General features: G+C 34.5%; 1 protein-coding gene across 6 annotated transcripts in view; it reads right to left on the minus strand.

Annotated features, from left to right (window-relative positions):
• The window catches only part of DGKB (diacylglycerol kinase beta), a 383,794-nt gene that overhangs the window by 185,334 nt on the left and 173,256 nt on the right, over positions 1-25,204 (minus strand). For all 6 annotated transcript variants that reach the window (XM_027877896.1, XM_027877901.1, XM_027877899.1 and 3 more), the window contains 4 exons: positions 20,737-20,811; positions 12,944-13,029; positions 10,670-10,759; positions 8,203-8,363 (listed from right to left, as the gene is read on the minus strand). In XM_027877896.1, coding sequence (XP_027733697.1) covers positions 8,203-8,363; positions 10,670-10,759; positions 12,944-13,029; positions 20,737-20,811 — 412 coding nt within the window. The remainder of the gene's footprint in view (positions 1-8,202; positions 8,364-10,669; positions 10,760-12,943; positions 13,030-20,736; positions 20,812-25,204) is intronic.

Raw genomic sequence — 25,204 nt, forward strand, 5'->3', positions numbered from 1 at the left:
ATTTGGCTACAAGACTAAGGCTATGACATACCCAATATCAATATGAATCTTTTAATATTTCATTTGCATTCACGCATGGATGAACTGTTCATTTTCTTAACCCTTTTTTCAGGAAAAAAAGAAGTGATTTGGATTACAAAGCAATAATACTGTTTATTACTAGGAGTTCTTTCCCTCTTTGGCACAGAAATGATGTAATATATCACAGCATTCCATTAGCACATTCTAAGTGATGATTAGGATTCACAAAATCACTTAGGCATGTGTTTATGTTCATATTAGTTCAGCAAACCAATAAACATGATTTTTAGTTTTGTATACCTACAAATCCCACTTCAATAATTAATGAGCTTATACCAAATGCCCAGAATTTAACATGTGCATTTGTCAAGCCATATTAATGAAAATGCAGAAAATGCTTAAAAAATTAACCAAGTATTTAACTGCTTCATTAGATCAGGAAAGTTTAAACACAGACTTAAATGTCACATTGAATAAGTGTTAAAATGTTCACGTGCTTAAACTCTGCACTGAATCAGCAAATGTTCTTATGACATTTTCCTAGAGGGGGGGAAAAAATTCCTTTTAACTGCCATGAACACTAAAATGCTATGAGGTTTTGAAATTCCAAAATATGGGCCCACTATAAAACTAAAATTTGTTCCTAGTTTTAAATATTATATACCATAATAAACTCCTTTTTCTTGTAGTAATAAATATACCCTAAAATAGCATAAATAACAAAATTACATAGAAAACAAAAGATTATGGGACTACATAGTCAGTTAGAGGAACAACCCTACTTAAGACTCCGGTATTTGAGACTAAAAATTCTGAAAGTCAAAGTTCTATTAATGCTAATGAAATGTTCTTTCCCAAGAAAAGCCAAAAATATGGCTTCTATGTAAGATTTTTCCTTTTTTTTCCAGTCTTGAAAAAAAATAAAATTAAGGTGATTTAATGGAAGTGGAGGTTGATGACAGAGTATGGGGAAGCAGACCACTAACAAGTTCCAATTCATGATTAAGAGAATTAAGAACTCATATTTTTCTTTACTGGTGGAATAAGAGGCTCTTAGTGACTGGTTAAGACTGAAGTATATTAAGTCATGACCATGCAAATATCTATTTGATGGTGCATTTGGATAGTAACATATTAAGTGTCACAAAAGTACACTTGTCTTTGTCTTAGACCTTTGCTACTTTGTGAAAATAATTCTTCAGAGAACACATCCTGATGGTAGTACTACTTCTTAGTATTAACGAAGTTTCCCCTCTACTTAAATAATTGCTTGGGTTTTTTTATTAAACCAGCATATAGTAGTGACTTGTTTCTTGAAGAACTTACAGAACATTTCCAGGCACATTCAGATACCTTTACTGTGTTATTCTAAAAACATTCACAAAAAATATTTTTATTGTAGATCATCCAAGTGAGAATATCACCATATTGCTACGAAATAAATTTTCACATGTTGTAAAGACTGAATGAAAGACTGAGATGTTCTCCTTCCATAAGTTCAGTTTTTACATTAAAATTCTCTACCTACTGATATTTGAAAAGAAGTCATTCTTAGTGATGTAAGTTTCTGAATTGCCATGTACAAGTTAATCAAATGGACAAAAACAACAGATGGAACAGGAATCTGGATATCCCTGTTCCCTTCCAGGTTACTGTCTTAATTACTGTCCTAGAGCATTCCACTCCTTTTTTTTCCCTCCAATATGTTCTTGTGTATGTGTTTGCACCACGTATTCAAATTTTCAGCTGAAGGGAGGCTGGAAGATTCTTATTTAAATCCTGTCTCAGTAAGTAGACAGATAAGATGTTTTCCATATCTTAAATACCTCATGCAAATGAGATAGTCTGAATGAAATCAGCTACAGCTTTAAGCTTCCTAGGGAGTTTGACTCTGCTGACAACAACTCTTCAGCATATGTAGGTGAAAGAGGAGCAATAGCAAACATCCCAAGTAGGCTTACCCTAAAGCATGTATTCAGGTGATCAGTCTAGACAAGGGAGAAGCAATTCTGGATCTACAAAGAATGTAAGCATCTAGGGCTGCTCCTTTCCTAAGAGACAGCAAACCTTGCAGTCCTCCTGGACAGAACAGTAGGCAATTCACCTCTGTGTGAACAGAGAGACTATGTATGTTCTTTACATAACAGCTACATACATAACATACATACATAACAGCTACATGTGGTCAAAAATAAAAGCTAGTTTAAAATTTTCATGGAATCTGGTCCAAGAGGAAGAAAATAGAGATAAAAATCAGAGAGTTATGTAATCAGTCATTCATACAGAACATTACTAGTTAAACATAAGGATATACAATGATCTCTAGTATAACCTTTAGAGCTGCCATCTGTAAACACCACTCAGAACTATGGCTCTTGGTTTTCTCTTACACCTTGAATACTGCCCTGACACCAGTAAGGCCTACTTTTATTTTAGAATGGTATCTGCTGTTTTAGCATAGAGAAGGTTGCACTGTGCCACTACCTCGTATAAATTGCCTTAAAATCTATCACAGTAATATTTCTTTCCATATGGACTTGTACTAAAAGACAATGCAGATGTTTGCAAGTTCAGTTTATGATGCTCCAACACTCTAATTACAGAACTGCAAGAGGCTTAGCAGCATATGCTCTGTAATACCCCATGCAGTTACAAAAAATTCAAATGATAGTTAAACAGTGTTGTTAACAGTTTATCTCCTATTAACATCAGACAAATTTATAATGTATTTAAAAGGTAAAACAATTAAAAAAAAAAAAGAAAGAAAATGTTTATGGTTAAATATCTTCAGTACTGATTCATGTCGACCTAATTTTGGCTCCATAAAGGCTAAACTCTTAAGCTAATTCAGTGGCAGAACAGTAAATTCAAAATTATGCTTGCTTCTGGGAAACCTACTTTAGGACTCTCGTCTTAAGATCTATTCATATTTTCTTTCAGCATTATTACCCACAAAATGGAAAGCAATGCAAAGTGTTATTAGTAACTATAAAGGAAGTCAATGGGAAATAGATGAATTATTTGGTCTAAAAAATTTTACCCTTTTTTTTTAGATAAGCCATTATCTGAGGACAATGATTGTTTTTTTATTTAATATTTTTAAGCTGTTTGTGTAATAAGTGAAAAAAAAATTAGGGTCTGGCTAAGTTGGCTGCAGCAGAATGATGCTTGGTTCTCAGATGACTACAACTGTGCCTTTGGCTTGGCCTACAGCTATTTGCACTACTCAAGGAAGAGTCTCTGAAGAACTCACCTCTCTTTAGGAATAAAAATTGTTAATTATGAGATATCAAAATATAATGAGATATTTTTTAAAGAACTTCATTATAGTTTTTACCTGATTTATCTGGGGTTTTTAGTTGTGTGTTTTTTTTTTTTTTTTTAGTTCTTCCATTAATGTGTGGCAGTTACAATACTGCAAATATGCCCACACTTAGAAAATTAGGACTTTCTGAGCAATTTTCCAGGTCCTTTTATTGAATAATCCAAGTAGAAGGAAGTTATTAAAAGGGATTTTTAAGAAAGAGTATGAGTGACTAGACTTTAGTCTACTCATAGTATTTCCTAACTTTTAACAAATTAATTCAAACTCTAAACTTTCACTGCGATTTTGCCTACACAACTCTGACTCCATCATGCATCCTGCTTGTCTGTGACTTGTTCCTAGGACTCCTGTGGTTCTCCTGCCCCTCTCAATTATTAGAAGGTGGTGCTGGTAGAGAGGAACACTGTGTCATTTCTCTTGAATTTTCACTTTGAAGAGAAAGCACAGAAAGCATAGATATTTTGCTCTTTCACACATTTTTCCTATCCCTAAGTATATAAGATGGCTTCTTCCCCCTTCCCCTCTTTTCAACCAGGCATTTAGTGAAAGTCAAGGTTTCTAATGTTTAATTACAATGGAACATTTAATGAGGCATTCTCTGAGTTATCAAAATACCCACTTTGTCTCACTTTGAGACAATCATTTGAGAAGCACTAAAAATAAGCATTATACCTCCCCTACATACTGAATATCCTTTAATAACTTCCCAATAAGAGATGAACAGCCTTGACAGTCACTTCATTTTAAGTGATTATTATCTAACTAAAATTGCTTAACAACTAAGCTACTTATCCCTAAGCTTAAAAGAACTGTTTCTACACATCCTAGCAGCATACAAAATTTTTGACCATGCCAGTATGGGGTTTGCTAACAGTGCAAATGGAAGTCCTTCTCAAGGCAATAAAGAACATTACAATGTCTTCCTGGTTTTTGTACTTAAGTGAGAGTTTGCCTCACTGCCTGCTGTCACTCATCTTCCATGGCTGCTGCTCAGGTCTCAATCAGCAAATGATTATTTCACCATGTTCTTCGCTTATTGTGAATTTCACGGAATATATCGTGAACTTCATTGGATATATTGTAAATTTCAGATAGTATATGGTCATCAATTTTATCACAGAACCCATTTGGTTGGAAAAGACCTCTGAGATCATTGAGTCCAACCTATGACCAAACACCACCATATTAAATAGATCATGGCACTAAGTGCCACGTCTTTCCTTAAATACCTCCAGGGGCAACGACTCCACCACCTCCCTGGACAGCCCACTTCAATGTCTGATCACCCTTTCTGTGAACTTCTTCCTAATGCCCAACCTAAACCTCCCCTTGCTCATCTTGAAGCCATGTCCTCTTGTCCTGTCACTGATTGCCTGGGAGAAGAGTCCATCCCCCACCTGGCTACAACCTCCTTGCAGGTAGTTGTAGAGGGTGATAAGGTCACTCCTGAGCCTCCTTTTCTCCAGGCTAAACAGCCGCTCCTCAAAGGACATGTGCTCCAAATATATCAGAGAATCACAGAGTCACAGAATGTGCTGAGTTGGAAGGGACCCACAAGATCATCAAGTCCAACACCTATCCCTGCACAGGACCATCTCCAAGAGTGACACCATGTTCCCAAGAGTATTGTACAGGTGCTTCTTGAATCCTGTCAGGCTTGGTGCTGTGACTACTTCCCTGGGGAGCCAAATCAGCCCAATGCGCATTTATGCTTTGGTATCCTTGTATACAGAAGAAAATGGTTCAATTCTGGCAAGATCTGAGAGTAGCCTTGTAAGCAATTCTTTTCAAAAATAAGAGTTTGTTTTGGGGGTATCTATATCCACTTTTTTCCTCTTATTTTTTGAGTAACAATGGCATACAGTCATGGGAATTTGGTTTGATAATTATTTTGGTTTTGATAATTATTTTGTTTTTTGGGGGGGTTTTTTGGCTTCTTTGTTTTTTGAGGGGTCAATTTCAAGCACTGAGCTGAAGAGTTATTACTGAATTTTATGAAAATATTTCTCTATTCTAAGATAGTATGCCTTATAAATGAGTTGGGAAGTGTTTGCTTTGTTTATTTGTTTGTTTGTTTGTTCATTTTACAGGCCTGAGATACAGATGTGGAAAAAAGCTAGGATAAAATAAAGATGTGCAAGGGTATTACACCACACAAGCTTATCCAAAGCAACTGTCCACATATACATGTTGAGCCACCACTAATGGCAAGTTCTTGAATAAAGCAGTGAGAGCTATACTGCTTTATCCATAGGTAAAAGGCTAACCATGACAAATACTATATGCAATAACATACTCTGTCTACACACACACTCTCTCTGATAGTTTATAACAACAGCAAGTTGGCCAAATGAAGTGACAAAACTGAAATTCCACTACTGAAGCAACTGCAGAAATGGAAAACCCAAGAATACAGTCTGTGATAACACAAGACTCACATTACTGAACTCCGTCTTTGATGATCACTGGGATAATATCAAACTAGTCCATGAATGCATCACTATTAAAGCTGATCATGTAGCTTACGGGGAAAATAATTTTTTTATTTTCTCCAAAACAAATGCCCTGAACAATGTGATCTCTTCCAAAGTAACTGAACTTTCCACGATCTGACAGGTGGCCTAATGTTTCCTGTCTCTATCATGCTTGCTTATTTGTCCTCTAATATTACCAGTTTTGTTTTCCAGCTCGCCAAATCTGTGGCTTTCCAAGACAAACTTCCATTTTCAGATGAACCTACTATATTCTTGCAGAGGTTTTTTGGATTGGTTAGGTTTTCTTGGAGGTGATGCTTTTGTTTTTTAAAGCAAATATGATTTAATGTAGGTTTTTTTCTTGGATATTTAGCTTGCTTCAGTGAATCCAGTATTATTAGGAAGCAGATGGAACTTCTCTCCTGGTATCTTGCCATCCTGACAGAATGATGGATGTGAGCACTTGAAAAATCTTTATCTTATTCTACATTGCTCTTAGAAGTTTTCTAGCTCCTGCTTTGAAACTGACACACAGCTTGGCTTACACTTTTTATGGTACTTCTGTGCTTTGTGCTTTCGTCAGGTTGAACATTACACATAGTCATTCACCTACTACATCTTAGTTTTTTCCCTGTACTTAGACATAATGCAGTACTTATGCACGTATCAGAGCTTTGAGACTGCTACAGAAAAAATTGTCTTGTTCAGCCTGAACATACCAATCAAACTTTTCACATACATATGCTGCTGTCTCCACATTCCTTTTCAACTTAGCATATCATTTTCCTTCCAACAGGTAAATTTAATTCTGATTTCTGCCTATGTTAAAAACAACTGGATTGGTAGATGATGGGAGAGCAGTGGATGTCACGCTCAATTCAGCAAGGTTTTGAACACTGCCTATCCCAGCATTCTTGTATTCAAGTTGGGACTTTATGGTCTTGATTGCTGGAAAAACATTAAAGAAAATAGAGTGACTGGATGAGGTGGATCAGAGGTTAGAAGAGCCAGCTTCAGGCAGATCTAATAACCTGCATGTACCTATGAGGAGGCTATCAAAATGAAAAAGCCAGACTCTTCACAGTGGCATGTAATAGGAGGAAGGGAGACAGATAATTTATGCTGAAATGAGAGATTCAGACAGGATATGGGGAAAAATAATCTTCATCATAAGAATAGTCAAGCACCCCAACAGGTTGCTAAGAGATGTTGTGCCATCTCCTTCCTTGGAGGTTCTTAAGACCTAAATGGATAATGCCCTGAGCAATGTAATCTGCTCTCATAGCTCACCCTGCTTAGAACTAATGACTTTCTGCAATCCCTTCCCACCTGAATTATGGTCCTAAAGCACTAAGAGCCCCATGTCAAGCACAGCATTATTCAGTTTTACTCTCCTGGCCTTTCTAAGCATAAATTTAGATTGTTTATTATTAAATACAATTTCTGCCATACTGTTACAAAATTCATACAGCAGGTTCTATCCATGTTGGATTAGAGACTGTGCTTATTATTTGGCAGGAATCTATGAGGCAGTGTGCAATATGTTGTAGGTCACCAATAGTTTTCACAGTGCCTTGGAGAAACAGTAAAAATTAAGACAGTGTAATCCAATTGAGTGTAAATTTCTGCATGTAGGCAAGAAGAATCATCTAGGAAAAACCCAAATGAGATATGAAGTAATGGTTCTTCAGAATAGTATCTGAAATTAACAACAAATTAAAAGTCAAATATGAATAAAGAAATTCATGCTAACATTAAGAAATGTAGATAGTACATATAACAGAAAACCATAAAGAAGCATAAACCAGAGATGCAGTTCCTCAGACATGAAGAGGTGCTTAAACCCCTTTTCCTCCTAATTCATTCAAGCTGTGAATATCTCTATACAACAGAACTAAGAAGACACATGTGGGGCGGGTTTTTTTGAGGCTTTTTTTTTATTATTACTTTATTTTATTATTTAAAACTGCCCCGAAGGAATAATCAAAGCAACTGTTCTTTTAAACAGTTTGGACTATGTAAATATTAATGGAAAAGGTTGCTTAGAGTTCTTATTAAGTGATTAGTTTTTCCTTTATATTTTTACAGGACCTTCAATATGACAATATAAATTTAGAGCTATGGCTGCTCATAAACCATTAAGAACAATACAAATATCTTCTATATAAATGGGAAGGTAGACAGTCCTGAAAAATAGTACTGGTTTGAATGTGAGGAAGTAAATTTATGCAAATTGCTGTCAGTCATCTATGTATTCATTTCACTAGCAAAACAACATTATAAATGATCTGTAGCCAACAATTCTTCATTTGAAGACAAGTGATGCAAATATTTATTCAAAACAGAAAAAGAAAATCAGTTAAGGATAAGCGTAAGTCTTACCACACCAATAGAAAAGTAGTTATTGATGATGTTGTAAGGCACTGGGTCTCCTTTCTCATCTTTATCATTGGGCATTACTTCGAATTTCCACCTGTCCAGTAAAATCTCTGAGCTGTTCTCAATGTCTTTTAATATCTTCATCAAATTCTCACCTTCATAACCTAGCAAAACATAAAACCAGGTATTTAATCAAGAATAATAGTTACATTATATTTTCTTTCTCTTTCTAGATAACTGGTTGGACAGGTCTCTAAGCAACCTGATTTAACTGAAGATGTCCTTGCTCATTGCGGGGGGGGCGGTGGTTGGAGTAGATAAATAAGATCCCTTCCAACCCAAACTATTCTATGATTCTATGACTAGAAAAATGAAAACTATGCATATAAGACTTGAAAAGCAGGATTGTGCTTGAAGTATTGACAATCTTCCAGCATTTTCCACTAAAAGGAGTACAAAAACAAGGCTAAGGTTTGTCTGATGAAAGCCTGACAAGAGACTTAAAGGTTAAAAGCTATCTACTATTTTTTATGGATTGTTTCAGTGTGGTCTAGCATAACAAATCCAAAATTTCAAATCCATAACTAACGACTTATCAGCAAAAATAACATTTTCCATACTTCAACAACTTTTTAATGAGCTTCATCCTGCTCTGTAAAGAAATCTTACTCTGACTTGCCGGGAAGCACTCCTGTGGAATTCACTAGTAGTAGTAGTTCACTACATTGTATACTAAACTGAGTAGAAAACTTGTTTGCACACACCTGAGTACACACAACAAGCATATGGGATTTTACTAAGTGACTATCAGTTCTATATACTATTCAGATCAAATGACTTTGTAATAGATAACTAAGATCAGTGGATTCATTCCTTCTTCAAATAATAAGAAAAATTTTCATATTCAAGCAGCATGTACATCCTGGATCATTAACAGCTCTAGCAGGCAAAGCCATTGAAAGCCTCCTCACTCAAAACCCACTGCTGATACATTTCTTTATGGTGGTATAGTACGCTTTTGCTAGTTACTGCTAACCACTGCATAACAGCAGCATGCACAATTCCCTCTGTCTGTATTCTTGAGATCACTCACCAGCAATTTAGATACTGGAAGCCCTGACTTCTCTCCCATCTATGGAAGTTCCAGAAGATCTGTATTATGGTATTGTTTACCAAAAAGCAACTGGGCAAAGAATGATGAAAGCCAGAATATTTTAACACTGTCTTTTTCTACTTTAGTCCAAATGGAATCATTTAGAACATAAATAAAAGTGAATGGAGGAACAGCTCCCGACTAATGTAATCAAATGCTCTCATAGCTGCCCCTGCTTAAAACAGGAGATTGAACTAGGGAACCTGATTATTCTGTGAATGGTCTATGAACTATTGAGAAAGTGAAGTAAGGCTGATTTGGTTGAGTTTTGGCTTGTTTGTTTTCCTTTTCTTTCCCCCCAAGACTATGAGAATGTAAACAATCAAGTCATGACAGAGAAAATAAAGGAGGTCCTCAACTGACTTAATAGAACATTTTGGTTAACAGAGTAGTTCTATAGCATGAAAACTACTGAAAATTTGCAAAAGATTCTCTGGTAACAAGGCAGACATTTAGAAAAGAAATTTGGAGATAGAAGTACTAAGATATCTGCAAAGGCTGAGAACTTTCAAATAAACAGCAAAGTTCCAAATACAAAATATCTTGACTGAAACAACCAAGACCTGAAATAGACCTGGCTATGAGCCCATAAAATGACATGCTTTCACCACAGGTTGAGTCTTGCCTAAGTCTTTCTTCCTTGTGTCTCCTTCAAGTTATCCTGTAATGTAAATTCCGAATGGAAAGAAGTTATTGGAGGAGCTGAGAGTAAAGCTCCATACATCCAGGAAAGGATGCAAAGGGTATTAAAGGTTTGACTGTATATATATTCTTCTTTCAGCATTCTTTGCCTTCTAATTTCCTGCTAAATAGCACTATAGCACTTTTTGTCTGGAATCCTCTGTAGAACAGAAAGGGTGTGGACCAAAGGAACTAGTCCTAGGCTGAGACACATTTTTCATTTAATATTTTTAAATATTAAAAAAAGACTACAACCCCATTATTAGCTGTCTTCAGTAACCCTTTCAGAACAGTCCCAATTATAATCCATTTAAAACTACCCTTTATAAGGTATTGATCAAATAAATAACTGCAATACAGATAGTAAAAAGCCAACCAAACATCTATAAACTACTCTCATTACACCTTGGAGCCTTTTTGATGTCAACAGAAGCTACAAACAAGGTATGAAGAGTGATTACACCATTATAAAACCTTTAATATTTTATATATCTATACAACATTTAAAAACAGCTAATTCCAAAATGAGGAAAGGTGATAATGGTTAATAAAAAAGAAATCCAAATGTAGATTTGGATGGAAAAGTTATTTTTTTCCCTTTTCTCCATAATACATTGTATTTTAATTTGTGTTTACCTCCTCCCCATCTCAGACACCTTGCTAAATCATTGCCAGTCCCAAGAGGCAGTATAGCAACTGGAGGATGCTTAATCAAGTTCGCTTTCTCTGTGAATAAAGAAGGAAAAACATAACTAAGGAACTGTGTTAGGATTTTAGTGAAAGACACTTTTTGCATATGAAATTATGCTGCCTGATCAGCAACGAGCATTTTACCAAACCAGTCCATTACGCAGCCCCTTCTCCAGTCAATATTCAATCCTTAATCCTAATTTACTTGTTATCAGAAGGATTTTTGTAACCCATAGACTTGATAAGCATTCATAAGCAATGATATTGAGGAGCTTTCCAAGACTGAATATGGTGTGCTCTCTCTTGCACTCAGCTCTGCCATTCCCAGCTATGAATGCAAAAGAGTAAAAGTTAAGGGCATGAATAACGAGGTGAACCTTGTAATTTTTAATTTGGGTGACCAAATCTGTGTTTAACTATGTATTCACCTGGATTTGTGTCTACCCATGAGCATCATTACCAAGAAGTCCTTGGAACTAACACCAGGGCTTAGTTGGGTTTGTCCATCAGGAATTAAACTTGCTATTCAAAATGAGCACTGATCTATCTGATCAAGTCTATTTTGTACTTAATAAACAATGTTTTGAAATGCATAAATCTGTAGCATCTTTTCAATCTTTACGGATATTTTTGTAGCATTTTAAGCCCAAGGATCTCTGTTCAAGATCCAATGAAAAAACCATCATCAAGAAGTGTAAATTTCTTTCTGAAATGCTGGAATTAGGGGAGCTATCTCCCAGGTATATATTTCAGATATAAAATTTGTCAAACAAATAGCATGTCTAGTTTAAAAGTTATACTCAGTTAATCAAACAGTTATTTCGTTCATCATCATCATCATAATCAGCAGGAATTTATCTATAAAATAGATATAGCAGGGACATCCTGATATTTATTAATACTTTAAAAAGATTTAACATTCACAATATCACTGTACTGAAAATCTTTAAGAAAATAAAGTATTTAATACAAATTTGAAAAAAATATTTAAAAATCTCAAACTGAGGAGAATTCTTCCTTCCTTCTTACCTCCCTTCCTTCTCTTCCCTCCTTCTTCTTTACTTTCAGCTAAGACTCTTTGTATATCAGGAGAGCTAGGAAGACCAGACTAGAAAGGATCTAGAAGCAGGTGCTTTCTTAAACTTTATATGCCAAAGTGCTTTTGCTCCCTAAAAGGCAGCACTGAAAACATATTTCCAGCACCTATGAAACAGATGAATCCTGGATCCCCCAAAAAATTTACAGAAGGGAGTATTTTTTTCTAAATAATGTCACTGAAAGAGAAAGTAACTCCATTACATTTTAGACCTCATGAAAAAGGCGATGACACAATTAAGAGCTGCAAAACTTCACTCCTTCCAAATTTAGGTAATACACCTGATATTTATGTATATTGATTTATGGCTCCGAATGCTACTTGAGAGTTATAATCAGTAGCTTGCATTTGCAAAAAAGATTTTTTTTCTCCAGTCAAGTTTAGAAATATGTCTTTGCTGTCATTCTTTCATGGCATCAGTTTTACTTTTCAGTGAACTTTTAAAAGGTTTACTGGTCCTCCCCCCAAAGCACACACTTTTTTACACACTGTAGATAAACTTTCAATTGCTTCTTTTGAGCTCTCTTCATCCCCTTCCTAATTTCCATCATCACACACACCCAATTTTTTTCTCTGCAGCCTCTCTAACACCAAATAAATTATGTGAAAGACATTCTCTTTAATAAGCTTTGAGAAGTTTAAGTCTGTAATACCTTGACTTCTGGGCCTTCCTAATGATTTGTCCACAAGACTTTGCACACAATTGACTGAAAGAACTCCAAAGCTGAAGCATCTCTTACTACGTTATCTCCATTATAGGATAATGAACATAGACAAAAATTTGGTAAGTGAAAAAGCAACTGAACTATAGTAAATTGTCTTAAATCACCTTAGATTTTATTCAATTGCAGAATAGACTTTGAAATGAAATTAGAATAGATTAATTCAAATTTCTTGCTTTCAGGGAACCCAGAGCACTACAAACGCCGGACTTCTAGAAATTTTGAATATCTTTCTCAATTTGAATATCCTTTAAAATAATCATGTCCCAAAACAATACATTTCAGAAATTTAAATGAACAAGCTCTTGTTTGAAATAGCTGTATCTACACATTGGTATTTAAGGAAGAACATTAAAAGGAAAGACACAGGTCAACCAAAACTATGCAAATGCTAGAGATTACCTATGCAGTCCAAAATCCAGCCTACTGTTCCATCTCCTCCACATGCTAGTACTCTGAACTCAGCAACATCTCGGAAAAAATTTAACCTAGAAAAAGCAAATGAAGATACCCAATTATGATAAATACATTGTACATTATGCAAACATCTTACGGCTTAAAACATTTCATTTAATATTAAATGGCAAGTGAACACTTGAAATAATAATAAATTCTGCTCATGCATTCATTTTTTTAGACAAATAAAATCCAACATTGCATTATCTGAAAAATTTCAATAAAAATTGATAATTCAAGGGTTATTAAGGTACACTTATACTAGAAACCATTTGAACCTGATAGTTAATCCAAGGCTTTGTCTCAGTTCAAATCTTGTTTGAAAGTATTGTCAGAAAATATTATCTGTTCGCCTAGCTGTAAATGGATAGGTAGTCTCTCAAGACAGAAAACTCTAAGTTGTCTAAATGTATTAGCCATAACGTTTCCTTATGAAGTTCTAGATTTAAAAGTATATGAAAATATTGTATTTCTGGTAGTATACTACTACATATTAAACTGAACATTCTGCAGTTGGTATAAACAACTTTGCATCATTGTTTGAAATAAAGTGAGAAAGCGTCAGATTTAAGACACCCATTTCATCATCCTACAAACCATATTTTAAAAGTAAAGTATCTTTGGTAGTATTTGCCTGGCTCTTTCTGCTTCCATATCCACTGAGTATCACCACCTCATTATCCCCTTCTTTCAATATCGATGTTCCATAATGATGGAAAGTGAGGATATATTAAAACAATCCTAAATTGCAATAATTTAAATTTGAAAACATCTTTTAAGGATAGCTTTTGATGCATGCTGAAATTTGTCCTTACAAATAAATTGTGACTAGACAGAAAACTTCCAGTAATTTTGTTGAATTATTCCGTGCGTGTGTGTGTATATTTACACACTTTCTATTCATTACTGTGACAGATATCTTAATGCATCTTCTATATTCTACTGACCAGATCTGATTTCCAGTCTGCAATCTCCTAATAAATAAATAACAAATACATTGTTAAAAATTCTTAAATGTGAATAAACATACACAATAGCTCACAAGTGTTTAATTAATACTTTTTTCTTATGAAAGTTTAATGCTTCACAGGGAATGGAGTTCCTGTCCCTAAGAAGTTCCAAAAATTCTTTTAGGCCTCTTGATAAAATCAAGAACACATGGAAAACTACAGAGTAAAAAAGTGAGCAAGGGAGAAGGAAATAAAAAGTACAATGATCAAAAAATTTACATAATCTCCAGAAGATGACAGGACAACTTCTTGTTCTATTAGTTTTAGACCGGAATTCCAAGGTTACCAAATCTATGTAGAATTAAGCCCAACACATGTCCCACTCCCTCTCATTTTCTCTGCTCAGAAGAGCTCTTAGGCAGTTTCAAGTGTCAAGTACAATGCCTGAAGGATAACTGGCCCTGCATTAAAGTCTGCTTTACCCTTCTCACCTCTTACATTCCACTTCACACATCTGTAGGAGAAGTGCTATAGGATCTCTTCTGATCCAAAATGTCATGTGCCAAATCTGACTGGGTTCACTTGGGGAACATACCTTCTAATAAGCATCTGTGCTGAAAGACCCTCTGCTGAAGTCGCCTCCTACCGCTGTAAGAGTAGGCACTGAGTTATGCCTTGGCCCACAAGTGCGCATCTACAACACTTCAAGAGACCTGGCATAGAGACAAATGCCTCCCATCACCAGCACTCCTACTTGGCCCCAATGTGTTGGGTTTGTACAAAGTTATAAGGTTTAATTACATTGCTTCCAGTACTGAGTTTATTTCAGCTTAATTTAAAATTGAATTATAGCCCAGAACTGATGGCAGGCTACTAATGTCTATAAGTATTTAGGCATTTCTACCTATGTAAAAGATGTCAAAAAGAAAGTCTGGGAAAAAAACAACCAACCAACCAACCGAACTGAACAACACTAAAAGTCCAGGGTTGATGCTAACATTGATCTAGATTGGCAGAACATAAACCTAAACATCTGTCTCTTTTTATAAAAAAAGCTTCTTCACCCTATGGTTATCAAACATTCTTTTTATTTTGACTGTATATTTAATCTTCATCAGAAGGGTATAACTTCAAAAAAAAAAGTCGGGGCTGAAGAATCTGGCAAAACCATGTTGTCAAAAATATTCTCAATAAGCTTCATTCATTTTTCCCTTGGAGCATTTTATATTCACAGATAGTGAATTTTTCAAGCAAAGTACAGCATTAAGTTCACATAACTTTTCATAAATTTAAATATAAAATATGTACATTATATAAAAATATAACACACAAAATACATAAAAAGCATAATATACCTTACATTGTATGTTTGCATATATAAATGCAGTGTATATAAATACACTATAGCAAATATAAATATTTATAAAATCAAATTACTTTATAAGATTAAATATAGTTATATAATTATATATGTAAATAAATCTCATTCGTTGAATTAGAATGTGCAGCCTACATTAATAGTTGGAAAGGGAACGTGGTTTTCCATTTTATACAGTTTCATTCAAACTCAGTAACTATTATAGTTGTAAAGAAAGAATTTGAAATATTTCTTATAGACCTTCAGGGAAAAAGTACGTATTGCCTACCAAGAAAGTTGTGCTCAATCATTGTTTTAACAGCATCTGTTACTTTTTCTCCACAGGACATTTTTGACACGGTTTGAAAAGAAAAAAAAAAACAAAAACAAACTGTTTGAGAACTTAGTAAAAGTGGCTTAAAGAGAAACTAAAAAAAAAATTCGAATTAATTGTGAAGGTTTTGTGCACTGTCAGACTAATTAAAGGACCAGAATAGAAATGTAGTCCTATTTTCCTAAAAACAATTTAAACACTGAAAGTGTTTGATACTGGCTTATTTTAATGTGTGCCAGGATGCACACAAAGGCAATTATTGAGTTTCTGCTGATAAATCAGTAATTTTCACCTGAAAGAGGGAAACGTTTAAAATACCTATATTACTCTAATTCAGTTTTTCATAATCAGCTTACCAAATCCATAGCAATGCAGGAAAACCATTTATGAATAAAACACCAGTGCTAGGGAATGTAACAATTTGCTGTTGAATCATGCAATTAATTGATTTATGCACAGATACGATGCACACACATTCTTATAGAACTGTTTAAGGAAATCCCACCCCACTCACATTAAAACTATTTGAAAACATAAACTGCAATATTTTCCCTATATTACCTGCACATGACCTTTTCTCTTATGCCCAGAAGCAAAGCACTATGCAGAATTTCAGGTCACAGACACACAAGATGGAAAAACAACATCAATGTGTGAAATCATTCAGCCATTCTTCTTCACTCATAGTGGAAGCATAATTTCTAACTTTCAGCATTGTAAGCAAAGAGTAATTGTCTGATATTTGTATCTCAGGATAAGTATCAGATGTCACCACTACAGATGTCACAGAAGCAAAAATACTGTTAAACAGCTGTTCAAAATATATCTTTAAACTCAGAATTTAAGTTTCATACGTGAAGACTTGATGAGTTCTAAGTACCACTGATCTTTGGTGTACAACAGTAATTTTTATCACCAGAGTACAACCAAACCATCAGTGCTGGCTTTGCCATTCTTTGGCAAAAATGTAATTCTTCCAAGGAAATATGGACCAGATTCAAGATTTTCTTCAGAAGAAAATAACTGTGCAGTTATTATCTTCTGAAAACATTCCTGGTATATATCTCTTCCCAGAATACTCAGGGTATTCCAAACTTCCAACAGCAAAGAAATGCTCCAGCAATCAATTCAAATAATCAAGGAAAATAGTGTAATTTTCAAAATAGGCCTAATGCTTTGTGAAGTTATAAAAGCCCAGGTGCTGCAGATTCCCAACTAAATTACAGCATAAGTTGTAGGGATTCAGTCTTTCTGTCTTTAGCATCTTTTAAATGGGAAGAATTTAAGATTTAAAAAAGCCTGTTGAGGTAAAATTGCAGATAGAATTTAAAAAATACATGCTCTCCAAATTAAATGCTTAAGGAAGTTACAAAGAAATACAACTTTTGTGGACATAATTTCTATTATAGAGTATAAAAATAACATAAATTAGACATTTTAAATAATAGACTTTAGGGAACAGGGGCCTTTTCAGAGGGACAAAGCCTTTGTGAAACGCTGACCTCCCTACAGAGTCCTGCAGGTCTGCGGCTCGACTGCTATTCATCCCACTATTATTTACTTCTCTGTGAGGTGAACAATAACTGAATTTCAGATTCTTCAAGATCATTAAATCCACAGTAACAGTTGTTGTCAGAAGTAGAAGACTCCTATAGAGATATAACAACCAAACAGGGAAACTCTTTTCATGGCTAAAAACACAGGTGCTAGGCACAAATTACACAATGCATCAGCCCAGCAATTTTCACATCACTATGTTAACTGTGGCAGTCTGCAACTGTGGAGTATCTTTTATGCTCGTGTTCAGCTGCAGAGCTTATAGGGTTTCTCCAGCTCACTCGTATTTCTCTACTCCCAATTAAAGAATGTCTAAAACATTAATTATTATATACATGTTTAAAGTGTACTGTTGCCCTTTGGCTTAGAGCTCCTTGATTTTCAGGTGTTGCAGCAGGTCAGTCTCCATTGCCGGAAAGGACACAATGCCAGAGTCACTGGTTTATTTGCATCACAGACATATTTTTATATAGAGCATGTACATGAGTTTTGACATAAACGGCTCCAAAGACCTTAGCTTAGGCACACAAAGAAGCTACAAGCTGCTGTTCCTGCACTTCTCCAAGTACTGTCCCATCTGTTATGAAAGTAGGCAACATCCACTTCAGTAACTGCACATTCAGATAGTGATACTAAAATTAATTGTCAACTTATTGAAAATATTTTTCTGTTGATATGCTACACAACAGTATATCTATTAAAAAAACACACTATAACTGGTCTGGGTGGGGCTTTTTTGTGTTTTTTGGTTGGGTTTTTTCTGGGGCTTTTTTTTCTGATGTTGTTTTGGGTTTTGCAGCCCTTTATTTGAACACATTTCCATGAAAGAACATGGTTATCCCACTGCAGAGAGAGAATGACAGGCACAGCAATTGAGCTGCTGACTGTTCGAAAAAAAAACCAAAAATCTCAACAGTTTCACAGCCCTCCTAAGATTTACAATTTTATTTGTCTCCTAGTTCTCTTGTCTTTCTCCCTGCTTTACGAAAAGGAAATACTTAGGTTTTTGACAGAAATGAACTGGAAATATCAACTCATGTTAGCCACAGATGTTTGGAACTCAAGTTAGAAAACTTGTGAATGCTATCTTCTAGGTTGATGACAGCAGCCCATGAGAAAAATACCATCAAAAATTAAAAACATTAACTTATGGGTTAAAGTAGACAGCCTGGCTGTACCAAAAAAATGCAAATTCTGCCCATATACTATAAACATTCTCTAAGTCGAATAAACATGTCTGAAAATGGTATTCAAAAGAAAAAAAAATTCTCAAATAGGTTCCATTAAAATGTATTACAAAATCATAAAGGTTTTAAAATAAATATATGTTGTGTTTATTCCTTTCTACTAAATAACTGGGATGAAGAATAAACTTTTGCTTTTCTCTCTACTGTATAATACCCAAATCTGTTACATTTTGATCTAAATGACACATATGACAACATTAAATAAACGTAACATTTTGACTGACAATCCAGTGTAACTAGCATTACAGAGATGGATGAGTGAGTGGACAGATGGATGGATGGGCAGGTTTTAGGAGGTAATACAGCCCTCGCAGAAAAAGAAACATGTACTGGTAAGTGAAATACCAGAGTATATTCAACTTCTCACTTAAGGGACAAATTACATGCAGCCTACATAGTATTGCCAGGGGCAAGAAATGATGGCAGGAGATAAACTGGAAATTTAGCATTATTCATTTCTGTGGAATGAATAAAAAATATACCAAAACAAGAATGTCTGTTTAAAAATAATTAGAAATTTCTTCAAAGTGACTCTGAACTAAAACTATTTCGATTCCTAATAGGAAGAGAAATTGAAAATATTTTCTAAAAAACACTATCCTGGTTCAAAAGACTAATGTTTAAATTGCTTCAGTGCAAGGTTTCAGCTTGAACTTAACACTGCCCTCTTGTGCTTCTGTCTTAAAATACATTTTCATGCACATGGAAAGATACATGAAAATGAAGTCTCTAATGGACAGAAATGCAGCCAGATTTTTTTCTTTTTTTTTTAAGTTCTACAAAGTTGAACTGGAAAAACAATATTTCACTTGTTTTAAAAATCATCACCTCAGTCTCTAGCATGGCATTTCTATCATACTGGATGCAAAACAATATTGGTTACTAGTTTTGTCTCAGTTAATTCTTTTAGTCTACTAATTCTTTGGACTCAGGCTACTTAGATTTTCCATATGTGTTAAGACTGGTATGAAAACCCTATAATTTGATTAATAAAAACAGCACTAACATTCAGGTACAAGTTAACTGCAGGCATGAAAGAAATCATGCATGTCATTGTTTCCATTTCTTGAGCTGGTTTTGCAGCATTCAGCAGTTTGCACCTTAGCCACACTGTAGTGCAAGATATCCTAACTTCTAAAAGGATTGAGCCAAATATGCTTTTCACTTTCATCAATGCTATACACATCTCAAGTCTAACACAATAAATAGAAAGCTGATATAGCACTGTTTAAAGAAAGAATATTTGTACATTTGGCCTTAAAACCAGAAGTACTGGCAGAAACTGTCAGAGCATACTCTTTCCAGTAATATGTATGTGACAACTGAAATAAAACTTAGCAAGGCACAAAATATGTATTTTTTCACATTTATCTTTTCTTCCCACTTCAAAGAAAAAAAGTCTAAACAAATAAAAATATATATAAAAAAATTACTTGAACAATATAATGTCAGTGAACTTATCTCCTAATATCCTTCTGTGGCTCTTGACTGATGTAAAATTTCATATACCAGTGACATAACTAACATCCAATACATACAAAATGATACACAGAGCAGATGTTCAGTGCTGCTCTATCTCTTTTCTTCTACCAAAGCAGCCACTACTTAAAAGAGAAATATCAGGTGGCAAAGGTTGGTATTTGATACACTGTAATTCTCCTGTCTTCACATGAATGCAAATTAGGAAGACTCATAGAGAAACCACTTTAAGCGAGTGACTGCAATGCCAGCTGGTTCAGAGAACACTTCAGTCCCCGACAGCGCAACACAGCCTGGACAGTCATTTCCCAACCACTACATTACCAAGATTCTGTAATTGATAAGGAGTGTGCAGTCACTGTAACTTGAAACAATAATCCATACCTGACATGTACAAGAATAGATATATATATGCACACCATGTATATATATTACAGACACCTATGTACGTGCACATATGTGTCTGTGTAAAACAACTGGATGTGCTGCAGGTCAGTCTTTGAGGTTGCTTGATATTTATAACATAGAAGTAACTCCCACAGGAACTTGGATTGCTGATATAGCAGAAAAAGCTGCAAATAAAATGAAAATTATCCCACGGTTTTTACAGAGTACTGCATGGTTTTCAGTAAAATATCCGAGATGTAGCTTTATTTGTAGATGTAAACAAATAATACCTATACATTTCTGCATCCATTCAGAGATCTGCAGTGTTGATACATTCCAAACATGCTATATGTACTTCAGTCTGTTCATTTGATTATGTAGCATTTTATTAAATGAGTTCCTGGTAATAATATTAACTGTAGACTTACCCTGGCATCGGTCCATTTCCAGAAAGACTATAAACTTGACGAGGATTTAAAAGGTACTGAAATTTTCTATAAATTCTGAGGAGGTAAAAGAGACAAGGAGAAAATATTTACTTACATGTTTGGAATTTTTTTAAAACCTATCAAATGAAAGAATGAAAGAAGTTAACACATATTATAATTATTTGAAGTGTAGGATCTCATTACACAAAAAAAAATCGAATCACTGAACACGGCAATTATAATTCATACAGAGTGTTTTTATTTTGGGCCATAAAATTGAGACAGAACTGCTACAAGGTATCTAAAATTCAAATGCTGCGAATAGATAGAAAAAATAGGATAAGGAGGTATAATGACACAAGAAAAGGTGAGTCAAAAAAGCATTTAAAAAGCGTATTGATTCCTATTAAAGTAACTCCATGGCAAAGGAGAGATTTCTTCCTGAAATTTATTGCTAACACAAAATTACAAGTATAATTAATTGCAAAAGCGAATTGGCTTTGCCACCCATCAAAAATATCTCCATAGGATGAACAACATTCTGAGAAAGCAAGGCTATGGTCAACTACATTTCCTCAGGATTACATTTAAATGAGAAGAAAATAAATATTTGAAAGCACTTTTTAACCTAAATTACATATATTTTAAAATTATCTGAATAATAGGAAGCAATTATTGATATAGCATGAAAAGTATTGTCCTATCCCATAAGGGACCCTCCTTGCTGTCTCACCATCAGCAAATATTTCTTCAAAACTATAACTTTAGAAATTTGAGGGTATTTGTCCTAAAAGTATGACAGACATTTTGTTTCTTCATTACAAATATTAGAAATGTAATTTCCTACATTGACTGTAAGGTGGTAGCTGATTAATTTCTTACTTACAAACAAGAAGCACACAAAAGAGTCGGAGCTCAGAACAAATAAATATATACCTGGGATCTATGGTAATAGTTTAAATCATAAACCTTTCTGTCTTGCCTTTAATTTTAATGTCTCTGTCCTTAAGCTAATTAATATTTAAATGTTTTTAGGAAAGCATTAATTTTTCCACTGAAATATTTCTTCCTTTCTATTTAATGGTTTAAATAAAATAGAAGCAAACTAAGAGCTGAATTTTAGGTTAAAATGTCCAAATTTTCAAATACAGCACAATAAAACTGTCTAGACACAATCTATGTGCACATTGAGGGATTTTTGTTTTATATTATTTTCCTAAGAGCGATGCATAATTTATCAGTCTAGGTGGAAGATAAGTATGTAAAAATCTGAATACAAACAAATTCATAATTATCTCTAAAATTGCCATATTGGAACATTTTCTTAACTTTTGAATTATTTAGTGATATCAGCTTCTTCACAAAGCATTTCATTCAAGTACACTCACACAATCTAATCCTGATGCCATTCCTGACAGAAAAAGTCAATATGAACTGCCTAGTTTCACTTAGCAAGTATGCACACATCATTGTCAATGGCTGTGATGATTACTAAATCGGACTTTTGACAATGGATTTACAAAACAATATGCATATTTCCATTTGCAGCATCTTACCAATGCAAAAGAAGAGTTTTCAAGTTAGTATGTGTAATTTGCTTCTCAGAGATGTATAGGATTTAACCCAGTCAAAGATGCTGCTAATTTAATTTGTGCAGCTGATAATAAGAAGTTCATGAACAGTCTTGTTATGAAGTCTCAGAGATTTAAGAGTTATTTGCTTAAAGTTTGGTGCTACAAGACATACTAGCAGTATGTTATTTTTGGGGTGATTCTGTGATCTGGAAAACCAGACAAATTCAATTTAAAACATAAATCCTCAGAAATGTTTCTTCGGTGTCATTTTTCCCCTCACTAAAATCATGCCCATGATCTTACAAAATCCTCAAAATACTCTACACTAGCATAACTGAGGAGGCAGAAAATTACATCAGGAGTGGCCAAAGGGGCTGGAATCATCTTTTAACAGCCCTTTTGCTGAAAAAAATACTCTTGAGTACACTTTGGACTGGGTTAAACTGAGCTGTCTTCTGAAATGATACTATGATTTCTTTAGAGAGAAAAAATAAATGGGAAGAAACTCACTGGCAATTCAAAACTGGCATGAAGTTGACTACACTGTGAAAAAAGGTGACCATTGCAGGAACTTGTGCCACAACTGGGGAAGGCATTTTCAGTCATCTAGGGGCTGACTATTCAAGATGTGGTCACTATAGACTTATTTTAACCATAATGCCAGAGAAGAAAGAAGCCAAGGACTCCTCCCCAAAATTAAAAGAATACTAGTTATCTGCTCTCCCAGACATACAAAGTTTGAAAAAGATAATTTGAAACTGCTTTTACATTTTGTCTCGATGCTAAATGAAAGTCCAAAAAGCCAGATTAATCAGAGAGTATCAGTGAAGAGCTACTATCAACCAAAGTTATTTGAAAACAGCAAAGGTTAAAGATATCATCAACCTGTACTGCACAGACACTGAGTGTGGAGTCAGCAGGAAACGTCAGTGTACGGAAGCTGATCTACAGTGCATCCAACCGCACATTTGTCAAGGAAACAATTGTTTAAACTCACCTACTGGTCAGGCAAATAAACTGGAAAAGTGGAAAGTGGAAATCAAAGTAATGAGTATGGCAAAACAACAGCAGGATTTAGAAGGACTCTTATGTGAGAACATTACCCTTATCAACGGCCTTTAGATTCACTACATATTCTTTGTATATTCTTTCTGTTGAAAGGAACTATTTTGTCAGTGATGTACTAAATACGCACATTCTATTCACAAATTATTGAAAACTGTTGCCTTGATTATTCAAACCATACATACATTCAGATCATTTTCATACACAATCACTGAAAACATGTTACAGTTTGATATAGCCTGAGGAACACACTTGACTGCGCTTGATGAACTCCTGTCCAATCTCATGCTCAGTTAAAATCTATTTCTGGTAAGTGAAAGGCTTAAACTCATCAACTTCAACTCTATTTTTCTACTTTCTTAATAAACATTGACTTATATTTCTGTTATATTAGAAACATATGTATTGTCTATTGAGCAAAATAACTTAAGTCCAAATCACTCTAAATAAATTTTTTTTCACATGATGGGCAATGAATATCAACCTCTCAATCAAGAAGGATGGGTATAAATGGGTTATTGTTATAGTTCTTTATTTTACAAATATATCTGAAAGTCATAGCATTGGTCTTTAAAACAGAAACCTATTCAGGAATAAAATGCTATTTATTACTATACATTCTGCAAAACTCTCTAATGGAATCAAAGTTATAAAATGTATTGATAAGGTAATTAGATATGGTTGTACAGAATGTATTTTTTGTGTTCTGAATGCACTTTTTCCATATATCCATTTGTTTCCCACCACTGTTCCAACATTCAAAAACTAAAACTAAAAGTATCTAACTTTTTTTACCTTAAACTGATCCTCAGTTCTTTTCCTTTGCATTTGAGAGATTTGAAAAAAGAAATTACAAAATGCAATAGGAAATGACAGAGTATTACTGGGGGAGTGCATTTACTCAACTGGTTATCACATGGATGCGTACACTCTCTCCAAGTCTAAGGGCAATGAAAAGGGCTGGGTTACCATATGGCAAGGCATAAAATCTCATACAGGGAACTGTGGGAACGCTGGAGTCTTGACAGTCTGCAATAACCTTTCTGTGTTCAATGAAAGTCAATTAGAAATCATAACTTCATTCATCATAATGTCTCAAATACAGAAAACCACAAGTCAAGACAGAAGAATAGCTTTCATTAAAAGACTGCCTTAATCTGAATAAGTCAAGATCATGAAATTCTCATCTACAAAAATTAGAAGGTTGTGGGTTGGGTTTGTTTCATTTTTTCGCTTTCACTGCTGTGGAAATCTTACTTTTGTTACAGCTTATCCTCTACTCCTAGCTTCTCAATACCTGACCAAATTACAAAATCGCTATAATCAAAAAGCCCAACTTGTATCACCATAACTGTGCATTTTGCAAAGTAATTTATGTCTTCAAATGTCCTGTGATTTTACTTTCTACAACATATAACTGGCACAAAACTGGAAGGTAGGAAGAACATAGGATTCTTCGCTTTCTGGTTACTGACTGTAAAGCGGAGAAAAGTTAAAAAGTTAAATATTATCATTCCTGAGTATATTTTCATCCCTTAGATTAAATATTCAAACTAATATGAACTCCTAACGTCTTTATTTTATAATTTTTTTATTGGTATTGACATGAAACCTTAACACCTAAAAGACAGAGGGGAACCCCCTTCTCACCAAATAGTCCATATGTGGACTTTTTTAACCTTTTTGAATCTGTCTTTAGATTTAACCATGATGTATTACCTCCTGCTGGTGAATGACCTGAGATATGTTTACATGACTATGCAGTTGACCTTTAGATGTGCTTCTCTTAACACACAAATATTGAATGCGACCTCGACACATTAGTATGC

This window comes from Empidonax traillii, unplaced genomic scaffold, assembly GCF_003031625.1.
Source record: "Empidonax traillii isolate 1590-97213 ecotype Southwest subspecies unplaced genomic scaffold, ASM303162v1 scaffold35:size4298261, whole genome shotgun sequence".
Taxonomy (NCBI): domain Eukaryota; kingdom Metazoa; phylum Chordata; class Aves; order Passeriformes; family Tyrannidae; genus Empidonax; species Empidonax traillii.